This window comes from Diadema antillarum, unplaced genomic scaffold, assembly GCF_040938485.1.
Source record: "Diadema antillarum isolate AM-2024a unplaced genomic scaffold, OU_Dant_1.0 seq00000694_RagTag, whole genome shotgun sequence".
Lineage (NCBI taxonomy): Eukaryota > Metazoa > Echinodermata > Echinoidea > Diadematoida > Diadematidae > Diadema > Diadema antillarum.
Window position 1 is genome coordinate 748,232 of NW_027271599.1, and position 12,188 is coordinate 760,419.

Consider the following 12,188-nt stretch of genomic DNA (forward strand, 5'->3'; position numbering starts at 1 on the left):
AGCATATTGAACACTTGGCTTCCCTCTCTCAAAAAGCAGGGGGAACAGTGTTAACCATAACTGAGTAATCATGCCAGTCACAAAAGGAATGTGTGAGGGAATTTTCTAAAGTTTTGTGAAATTCTATACTGTCATTAACCTCTTTTGCTTATGGGGTGAAAAACTGTAAAAAAGTCTTAGTAGAAATATGCGAATATTTAACATAATAATGAACATAATTATGTGCTTATGCAGTGGCGGATCCAGGGAGGACCGCAACCGGCGCACGCCCCCCCCCCTTTATTTTTTGTTGAAACAAAAGAAATAAAAAGAAAAAATGGGGGAGGGGTGCGTGCGCCCCCTTTAAATTTCGTAAACGCGCCCCCTCTTTACGGAATTCCTGGATGTACCCCTGTTATGTATGTGCATGTGTGGGTGTTTTTATAAACAATATGCAACTGTGAGTAGTGTGACAGGGAGATCAATGAAAGTGGTACAGAATGAATGAAAGATATAGACATTCTGTACTTACAAACTGTGCCAGTAAAAAAAAAATGTGATGTTGAGGATTGGAACAAAATAAGATTGGTTGAACTGTTAATATATTGAAAGTGGTTTGCTGGCAGTTGAAATATATCTATATAATAGATAAGCATATTGAGTATTAAGAACTATGAGATGTATTGATATTGATATTGCATCGTTACAATTCGTTTACAGCCCTCCTTTGTGATTCTTATCAATTTCTTCAAGACTTAATACTGTGTCCCTGATTCACAGAAGATGCAAAATACACTAAGTACTTGTACTTTCCACATTCTACATGCTCCAGATGTGTTTGATAGAAATCGCCTAAAACTCTCAGGTATTTACATACAACCCAAAGGTGAAATCCAGTTTCCAGAAATCGTTCTGTTCTATAACGTACCAATGAGAGTAGACTGGTTTGAGACTATAAATCAAGCCATCCCATTGTTGCCTAATTAACTCGATCGGAGAGGGGCAGGGATGCGATCCCGCGGACCAGCGTGGAACAATAGATCGGTTAAACGGTTCGGACAATAGAGGGGCGGCAGATCTGCTGGGTTCGTGGAAGACCATGGCATGCGATCGAGAAGAGGACTATCGTAGTGAAGTATTCCATCAAGACTTCACGAATTTTAAAATATTACGAGTTTGTGTTTCATTATTTGGCACAATTTTATTGAATTTCAAGTTTTATGCCCATGCCTTGGCGACCATTCGTAAAAACCTAATTGTAAACCACCTGTTTTTGTTTCCCTTTGTTAATTCTTTTTTTCCTCTACCTGTTCCGTCCTTGCTTTCGTTCTTGTCCTTGTCATACAGTAGTCCTTTCTTTCTGTCTGTTTCGCTTGACGTCATGAATTCAACATTTTCATACATGGAGTCCTTGACGGATCTTGAGATGCCCTCATCTCCGAGAGTAATTCACCAAATGCTATGCTTCTCTTGTGAATTCCTATTTTCCATATACAGTTAGAAAATAAAATTGTATTTGCTTACTTGTTTATTCATCGAAATACAAAGTTGATGCAATGTATTACTATAATTGTATCCATGTCTTGTTGAAGCTTATTTGATTCAAAATTCCTTAAAATAATCTGTAGTTATATAGGCGATACGTATATTACTTTGTATCACTTTATATGGAAACAAAATCATTTCAATTTGAATTTGAATTTCAATTTGAAATGTATCTAATGTGCATTTACAAGGAGTGTGACAGAGAGATCAATGAAACTTATAAAGAATAAATGAAAGATTACATACATGCTGTGCCCATAGAAAATGGTGATTGGAACAAAATGTGTTTTTACCCACCATGTCCCTCTCAACTTCGGTGTGTAAATGGGGGCTGGCAACTCTAGGTAATGGTAAGGTATAGCAGTGGCAACATCGAAGAGGGTACCATAAATAGTACCTTATTATTATTATCATTGTTTTTTAAATATTTCATAAAGAAAGTTAAGTGAGTCGCTTGTTATCATGAAAGTGCAGTTGTACTGTAGTCTGTGTAGTTGTTGCGTGTGTGTGTGAGTATTTTGTGTACGTGAGCCTTAGTTCCACACACTCTCTCTCTCTCTCTTCGATCACATCCTTTGACAAGCAATGACAGATACGTAGACAGATAAAACGTTATTTGTAAGTGGCATAATATACTTTATTACAGAAATCCAGCAACATGCTGTTACAAAACATAAATTACAAATGTACAATGCACATAGATAAAAAGTCCACAGTTCCAGCCCATGAAAAGTAAACTGCAGTCGTCGAGCATCCACATAATTGAGTCGCACGTAGTAAAATCTTTGATTTTAGTCCATCTTGTAAGCTTTCATCACGGCGCCTCTGATGGTGCGGAAGTACCTCAGCATGCCTGCCTCGTTGAAGTGAACTCCATCCTGCATGAAGAGCTTGCTGTGGTTCTGGGTGAAGGCGCGATGCCGCCAGAAGTGGACGTTGGGTAAGTTTTCCAGGAACTTGGCGAGGAGTCGGTTGGTGTCGTGCACAGCTGCGTTGAAGTCGGTCTTCCACTTGGGGACGAAGAGCCGGGGGATGATGCCTACGCGGAGGGCAATATCTAGGAGAGCGGTAACTGTGGATTCGGTGGTTGCACCTAGTTCGCAGAGATCGTTAGAGCCGAGATCGATGACCACGGCGTCGGGCGACAGCTCCCAGACGAGATCGAGCTGCGATGAGGCTGAGAAGACGTTACCAGGCTGGGTATGTCCCACGTCGTGAAGGAAGGCGAGTACAGAAGACTTCTCTAGAGCCAGGTTGCTTCGGGCTGGGTCCCGCTCGATGAAGCTGTTGAGGCTACCAATGTAGCTGTGCCCGCCCTAACAAAAAAGTCCTGTGGTACTCCCTGTGGTACTTGTCGGTACCACACAATGTACCACACACTTGTAATGTTACCACAGGAACTGTGTGGTACTGTACCACAGGCTTGTAGGATACTCCCTGTAGTACTTGTCAGTACCACACAATGTACCACATAAATAAATGTTACCACAGGAACTGTGTGGTACTGTTTTACAGGCTCATGTGGTACTCCCTGTGGTACTGGTTGGTACCACACAATGTACCACACAAAAATATATTAACACAGGAACTGTATGGTACTGTGTCACAGGCTCGTGTGGTACTCTGGGATGTACCACAGGGCAGTACCACAGGAAAGTACCACAGGATATTACCACAGGACAGTACCTCACGACTTGTCCTGTGGTATTTTGGGACGTACCACAGGACAGTACCACAGGGCAGTACCACAGGACAATACCACAAGGCAGTACCACAGGACAGTACCACAGGATAGTACCACAGGACAGTACCACACGACTTGTCCTGTGGTATTTTGGGACATACCACAGGGCAGTACCACAGGACAGTACCACAGGATAGTACCCCAGGACAGTACCACACGACTTGTCCTGTGGTATTTTGGGACGTACCACAGGACAGTACCACAGGATAGTACCACAGGACAGTACCACACGACTTGTCCTGTGGTATTTTGGGACGTACCACAGGACAGTACCACAGGGCAGTACCACAGGGCAGTACCACAGGACAATACCACAGGAAAGTACCACAGGATAGTACCACAGGACAGTACCACATGACTTGTCCTGTGGTATTTTAGGACGTACCACAGGACAGTACCACACGAATTGTCCTGTGGAATTTTGGGACGTACCACAGGACAGTACAACAGGAATTCCTGTGGTAATTTTCGATGTATACCACAGGAGAGTACCACAGGAACTGTCCAAAATCCCACTGGAAAATCATGATATGGTGCTATTCCACACAGAAGTACCACACAGCAAATTAAATTCGTAAGTACCACAGAAAAATGCTACAGGATATTCTTTTTTTTTTCCTTAACATTTTATACCAGAGGACTATCACATTAGGAGAATATCACACAGCAGTACCACACAGGAGTACCACACAGGAAAATTGTAAGGCAGAATCAACTGAAATTTATAACAAAAATACAAACAAAAAAGCACATATTAATATTCCTCAATTAATTGATAGATGAGTTATGCTGTGAATTATGACAATTGATTTGCCATTACTTATCATGTCCTATACTCCTACAGTATTACCTATTTAGTGAAAGTGGTGATGTAAAGCATGAGAAATTTCATAAGGACTTCTGTGGTACTCCTGTGGTACTCCTGTGGTACTCCTGTGGTACAAATTTTTACATAGCTCATGAATATTCATAAAAAGCACTCTAGATTTTAGAAAATACATATATGACTTAAAAAGTCAAAGTATTAATGATGGAACTTACTTTGAACTTTATGAAAGATTGTCTAATTATGTTGTGTTATTCCCAATATCATAGATATTGTTATGAAAGTGTAATTTCATATCTTGATAATAAAATATAACCGAGTTAGTAACCATGCCTTAATGCTTTACGGATAGACGGCCATATATATATGTACTGATAGGGTCGATGGCTACCTAGGAATAGAATATGACTATATAGATCTATTATAGGACTAGATTGGCACTTGGCCATTAGACTCTCGTTTGAGGTTATATGTTAGGAGTAGGACAGGTTATTAAGTAGGGCCATGTTTGTCCTGAAATCCATCACTCACCTATCAGGAATATTCCTTGAAATGTGGCTAAAAGTCTCCCAGATTTTTTTTTTCAATCTATCCTGTGTGGTACTCTCCTGTGGTACCATGGAAATGCTGTGTGGTACTGCCCTGTGGTACTGCCCTGTGGTAATGATCAACCTGTGGTACTGTCCTGTGGTACTGTCCCAAAATACCACAGGACAGTTCGTGTGGTACTGTTCTGTGGTACTAGTCCTGTGGTACTGCCCTGTGGTACGTCCCAAAATACCACAGGAATTCCTGTGGTACTGCCCTGTGGTACGTCCCAAAATACCACAGGAATTCCTGTGGTACTGTCCTGTGGTACTGTTCTGTGGTACCGGTCCTGTGGTACTTTCCTGTGGTACTGCCCTGTGGTACGTCCCAAAATACCACAGGAATTCCTGTGGTACTGTCCTGTGGTATGTCCCAAAATACCACAGGACAATTCCTGTGGTACTGTCCTGTGGTACTTTCCTGTGGTAGCTGTCCTGTGGTACTGTCCTGTGGTAATTACCACAGGAGTACCACAGGACTTTTTCGTAAGGGCGAGGACCAAAACGACAGGTGGTTCGCGATCGGACTCGCAGCTTCCAGTTGAGCCTCCAGTCGACATCGTGATGACTTGGGTTTGAACTCGAGGATGTAGCGGGAGAAGCTGGGTGTAGAGTTCTCGATGTGCTGTTCGATGGCGGAGACTGATGTCAATGATGATAGCAGGTCAATCTTGTTGGAGGTTCTAGATGAGTTTGATCGAAATCGCCATAAACTCTCAGCTATTTAAACACAACTCGAAGGTGAAATCCAATTTCGCGCCATCAATCTGATTGGTTTAACTAATGCACCAATGAGCGTAGACTTCTTTGACAAAATAAGGGAAGCCATCCCATTGTTATCTAATTAACTCGTTCGGAGAGGGGCAGGGATGCGATCCCGCGGACCAGCGTGGAACAATAGGCCACTTAAACGGTTCGGACAATAGAGGGGCAGCAGATCTGGGTTCGTGTAAGACTATGGCACGCAATTGAGAAGAGGACTATCATAGTAAAGTATTCCATCAAGACTTTACGAATTCGCCCAGTCCTACAGCTTGTTTAACTGAAATATTGCACATTACATTTTCGGAAATCATGCGTAGTACCTCTTAATTATCAGCTAAAAACACGCACAAACACTCACACACACACACACTGTCACGTGCACACATACTCAAATACCAATTAAAAAAAACAAAAACAAACAAAAACAAAACCAAGACCCACACTGCCCATCTCTAAGAGCTTCGTGCCATTTGGGTTTCCCATGAGTATAATATGATTATATAAATTCAACGCACTTATTTCCACTTTCTAATATATATATATATACATATATGTATATTCACGCACAGGCACAAACACACACACATACACACACACACACACATATATATATATATACATATATATATATATATATATGAGATATATATTTACTTATTTATTTATCTATTTACGCCGGACAGTGACGTGGGGCATTTACTCATTTGTCTGAAAACTTAACATGCACCCATTTTACTAGAAAACAAGTGACAACGAAGATTCTTGTACCTTTTAAAAACAGTCATTAGTATGTGTATGTATGTGTGACGGGGGTATACTATTGGTGATGTTGTGATACGCTCGGGGATACATTTCACATCACCTATAGTTTATATACTAGTAACGTACCAGTCCGTTTTGCATATCTGTAATCAAATAATATACTGTCCAAATGAGTCAATTAGTCAAATCATCGCAATAAAGAAACTATTTTATACATTAAGTATTTTTTACAATATTTCATAGCCACAGATGAAGGCTTGAATGTTTGTGAGTAGGTTGATTTTATGCAACTACCGTAGTCTGTGTAGTTGTGTATGCGTGTGTGTGTTTGTTTGTGTGTGCACCCTCCTTCCATTCTTTTATCTCTCTCTCTCTCTCTCTCTCTCTCTCCCTCTCTCTCTCTTTTCACTTTTTTTTGACACCCACTGCACGGCACTTTTAACGATGAAACGACAGATGAAATAAAGAAGAAAAGTTGGCGTGCAAATTGATAATGGTGTGGCAAAGCTTATTACAGAAATCCAGCGACATGCTGTTACAGGAGAATCAATTACGAACGTACAAACTCGAAGGTGAAATCCAGTTTCCCGCCATCGTTCTGATTGGTTAAACTAATGCACCAATGAGCGTAGAGTGGTTTGACACAATAGGGGAAGCCATCCCATTGTTAACTAATCAACTGGCTCGGAGAGGAGCGGAGATATAATCCCGTGGACCAGCGTAGAACAATAGATTGCTTAAACGGTTCGGACAATTATTGAGGGGCGAGCAGGTCTGGGTTCGTGGAGGACCATGGCACGCGATCGAGAAGAGGACTATCATAGTGAAGTATTCCATCAAGACTTCACGAATTCGCCCAGGCCTATAGCTTGTTTAACTGAAATTTTGCACATTTTCGGAAATCATGCGTAGTACCTCTTTAATTATCAGCTTAAACACGAACAAACACTCGCAAACACACACACACACACACACACACAAACACACACACACTCACACGGGCACACATACTCAATATCAATCGAAAAAAAAAAACAGCCAAGACACTCGGTGCTCATCTCTAAGAGCTTCTCGCCACATGGGTTTCTCATGAGTATGGAATGATTATATTTATAAATTCAACGCAATTATTTCTACTTTTCCTTCATAATGAGTACTTGGCTTTCCTCTATCAGAAAGCTGGGGTATGTTATTCAAAAAGTAATCATGTCCGTATAACGACGAAATATGTGAGGGAATTTTCTGAAGTGTGCAATTCCTTTAAAAAAAACCTGGAACCAACCTCCTTTGCTTATTGTGTAAAAAAACAAAAACAAAAACAAAAAACCCCAAACCAAAACAAACAATCAAAAAAACAAACTACCACCGGTATCTTGAATGTCGATGACACACTCAGTATCATAGCATGCATACATATAGATATGATTGATAAAGCAACCACGGAACCATTGTTTATTGTAAACAACTTGACACTGACAAAATTCATGACAATTTAAATCTTTACCGTGTATGTAAACGTAGTGCATGAATGTGTGTGTATGTAAAAGTTTTGTATAAATATGTGAATATTACAGATGTTTGCGCGTATGTACGTGCATGTATGTGTTTTTATAATGTGCAACTGTGAGAAGTGTGACAGAGAGATCAATGAAAATGATAAAGAATAAACCAAAGATTACATGCTTACAAACTTGCAATTGATTATGCGGAATAACTTATTACAGAAATTCCAGCGACATGCTGTTACAAAACTATCAATTACAAATGTACAATGCACATAGACACGATAAAAAAAGTTCACAGTTTCAGCCCATGATAAGTAAAGTGCAGTCGTCAAACATCCACATGTGAGTCGAAGGTAGTAAAGTCTCTGAAATCTCTCGAAAGCGCCATAAACTCTCAGCTATGGAACTCGAACGTGAAATCCAGTTTCTCGCCATCGCTCTGACTGGTTTAACAAACGCACCAATGAGCGTAGACTGGTTTGAGACAATAAAATGATATAGCCATCCTAGTATCTAATTAACTCGATCGGAGAGGAGTAGAGATGCCATCCCGTGGACCACGGTGGAACAATAGAGCGCTTAAGGGTTCGAACAATGAGGGGCAGCAGGTCTGGGTTCGTGTAAGACTATGGCACGCAAATGAGAAGAGGACTATCTGGTGAAGTATTCCATCAAGACTTCACGAATTTTAGAATATTAAGAGTTTGTGTTTCATTATTTGGCACAATTTTATTGAATTTCAAGTTTATACCCATGCCTTGGCGACCATTCGTAAAAACCTAATTGTAGACCACCTGTTTTTGTTTCGTTTTCTTTCTTTGTTATTCCTATCTTTAGTTTGTTTTCTTGCCTGTTCCGTCCTTGCTTTCGTTCTTGTCCTTGTCATAGTCCTTTCTTTCTGTCTGTTTCACCTGACGTCATGATATCAAAATTTCCATAAAGGGTTTTCATAAAGAATTTTCATCAAGAGTCCTTGATGGATCTTGAGATCCCCTCATCTCCGAGAGTAATCCACAGAAGTTACACGCTATGCTTCTCTCTATGTGAATTCCTATTTTCCACATACAGTTAAAAAATGAAGTTGTATTTGCTTACTTGTTTATTTATCGAAATACACAGTTGATATTACTATAATTGTATCCATGTTTTGTTGAAGTTTATTCTATTCAAAATTCCTTAATATATTCTGTATTGTATTTTGTATGGATTCCAATGTATCTTACTGAAATTATCCAATAAAGAAACGTAATATTTTATTATACATCTTGTGGGGCGCTGTTTTTTAAATATTTCATAACCCCAGTTACGTGAGTCGCTTGCTATTATGCAAGTACAGTTGTACTGTAGTCTGTTGTTGCGTGTGTGTGTATGTGTGTTTGTGTACGTGAGCCTTAGTTCAACACACACTCTCTCTCTCTCTTCGATCACATCCTTTGACAAGCACTAACAGATACATAGACAGATAAAACGCAAGCGAGTTATTTGTAAGTGGCATAATACTTTATTATTGAAATCCAGCGACATGCTGTTACAAATGTATACAATGCACATAAACACGATACAAAGTCCACAGTTCCAGCCCATGATAAGTAAACTGCAGTCGTCAAACATCCACATGTGAGTCGCAGGTAGTGAAGTGTCTCAAACTAGTCCATCTTGTACGCTTTCATCACGGCGCCTCTGATGGTGCGGAAGTACCTCAGCATGCGTATTTAAGTGCATCTCGAAGGTGAAATCCAGTTTCCCGCCATCGTTCTGATTGGCTAAACTAATGTACCAATGAGCGGAGACTGGTTTTAAACAATAGGGAAAGGCATTGTATTGTTTTGTAGGCCTAATTAACTCGCTCAGAGAGGAGTGGAGATGCTATCCCGTGGACCAGCGTGGAACAATAGATCGCTTAAACGGTTCGGACAATAGGCAGCAGATCCGGGTTCCTGTAAGACTATGACACAGGATTGAGAAGAGGACTATCTGGTGAAGTATTCCATCAAGACTTCACGAATTCGCCCAGTCCTATAGCTTGTTTAACTGAAATATTTCACATTACGTTTTCCTTACCTTACATACCTTACCTTACCTTACGTTTTCGGAAATCATGGGTAGTACTCTTAATTATCAGCTAAAAACACGCACACGCACATACACACTTACACACACATGCATATACATATATATATATATATATATATATATATACATATATATTTACTTATTTATTTATTTACGTCGGACAGTGACGTGGGGCATTTACTTATTTGTCTGAAAACTTAACATGCACCCGTTTTACTAGAAAACAAGTGACAACGAAGATTCTTGTACCTTTTAAACACATTAGTATGTGTACGTGTGTGCGCCGGGGGTACTATTGGTGATATTGTGATACGCTCGCGGATACATTTCACATCACCTATAGTTTATATACAAGTAACGTACCATTCCGTTTTGCATATCTGTAATCAAATAATATACTGTCTAAATGAGTCAATTAGTCAAATCATCGCAATAAAGAAACTATTTTATCCATTTAGTATTTTTTACAATATTTCATAGCGACAGATGAAGGCTTGAATGTTTGTGAGTAGCTTGATTTTATGCAACTACCGTAGTCTGTGTAGTTGTGTACGCGTGTGTGTGTTTGTTTGTGTGTGTTTGTTTGTGTGTTTACCCTCCTTCCATTCTTTTTCTTTTTTTCTCTCTCTCTTCTTTCACATCTTTCGACACCCACTGCACGGCACTTTTAACTTAATATTATGCATCTACCGTAGTCTGTGTATTTGTGTACGCGTGTGTGTGTTTGTTTTTGTGTGTTTTTTTGTGCGTGCACCCTCCTTCCATACTTTCTCTCTCTCTCTCTTCTTTCGCATCTTTCGTCACACACTGCACGGCACTTTTAACGATGAATCGACAGATGAAATACAGACGAAAAGTTGGCGTGCAAATTGATAATGGTGTGGCAAAGCTTATTACAGAAATCCAGCGACATGCTGTTACAGGAGAATCAATTACGAACGTACAAACTCGAAGGTGAAATCCAGTTTCCCGCATCGTTCTGATTGGTTAAACTAATGCACCAATGAGCGTAGAGTGGTTTGAGAAAATAAAGGAAGCCATCCCATTGTTATCCAAGTAACTCGCTCAGAGAGGAGTGGAGATGCGATCCCGTAGATCAGAGTGGAACAATAGATCGGTTAAACGGTTCGAACAATGAAGAGGCAAGCAGATCTGGTTTCGCATAAGACCATGGCACGCGATCGAGAAGAGGGCTATCATAGTAAAGTACATGTATTCCATCAAGACCTCACGAATCCGCCCAGTCCTATATAGCTCAATTGTTTAAGTGAAATATCGCACATAACATTTTCAGAAATCATGCGTAGTACCTCTTTAATTATCAGCTAAAACACTCACAAACACTCACATGTGTACACATACTCATTACCAATCGAAAAAAAAAACCAAGACACATGGTGCTCATCACTAAATAGCTTCTCACCACGTGAGTTTCTCATGAATATGAAATGATTATATATATAAATTCAACGCAACTATTTCTACTTTTCCTTCATAATTAGTACTAAGCTTTCCTCTATCAGAAAGCAGGGGCATGTTACTCATAAAGTAATCATGTTCGTAATGAGGGAATATGTGAGGGAATTTCTGAAGTGTTGAGCAACTCCTTTGAAAAAAAAAACACCTTTCTTTGCTTTGGTGAAAAAAAAAATGCCACGGGTATCTTGAACGTCGATGTTCTACATCATAATAATTATCATAACATGCATAGTCATATAGATTTAATTAATGAAGCAACCACGAACCATTATTTATTGCAAACAATGTTACAATGACGAAATTCATGACAATTTAAATTTTTACCGTGTACAGTATGTAAATGTGGGGCATGAATGTGTGTGTATGTAAAAGTCTTTGTATGAATATGTGACTATCACATAATATGTTTTCGCGTATGTACGTGCATGTATGTGTTTTTATAATGTACAACTGTTAGAAGTGTGGCAGAGTGATCCATGAAACTGATACAGAACAAATGAAAGATTACATGCTTACAAACTGTGCCTGTAGGAAAAATATGGTGATGTTGGGGAATGGAACTAAATAATATTGGATGACCTTTAAAGACATTAACAGTGGTTTGCCGGTAGTGAAAATAGATGAATAATAGATAAACATACTATATTTGAGTATTAATAACTAATGGATATTAATAGCTTCATGGTATTATGTTTTTTGGTATACATCGAAATTATGTTAATTGAATATTTACACTATATGAAAACATGTATATATATATATATATATATATATATATACATACTTATATACACGCACACGAACACACACATACACACACACACATATATATATTTACTTATTTATTTATTTACGATGGACAGTGACGTGGATTAATTAAAGAATCTTGACTCATGTCTGAAAATTTCACATGCAACCGTTTT

At 39.3% G+C, this 12,188-nt stretch overlaps 1 protein-coding gene across 1 annotated transcript; it reads right to left on the bottom strand.

Annotated features, from left to right (window-relative positions):
• Positions 1 to 2,315: 2,315 nt before the first annotated feature.
• On the bottom strand, positions 2,316 to 6,802 carry LOC139737511 (uncharacterized). The gene is made up of 3 exons (XM_071648181.1): positions 6,771 to 6,802; positions 5,176 to 5,323; positions 2,316 to 2,840 (listed from the first exon to the last, which is right to left on the bottom strand). Exons 1-3 carry the CDS (start codon positions 6,800 to 6,802, stop codon positions 2,316 to 2,318), a joined length of 705 nt encoding a protein of 234 aa, XP_071504282.1.
• Positions 6,803 to 12,188: the final 5,386 nt, after the last annotated feature.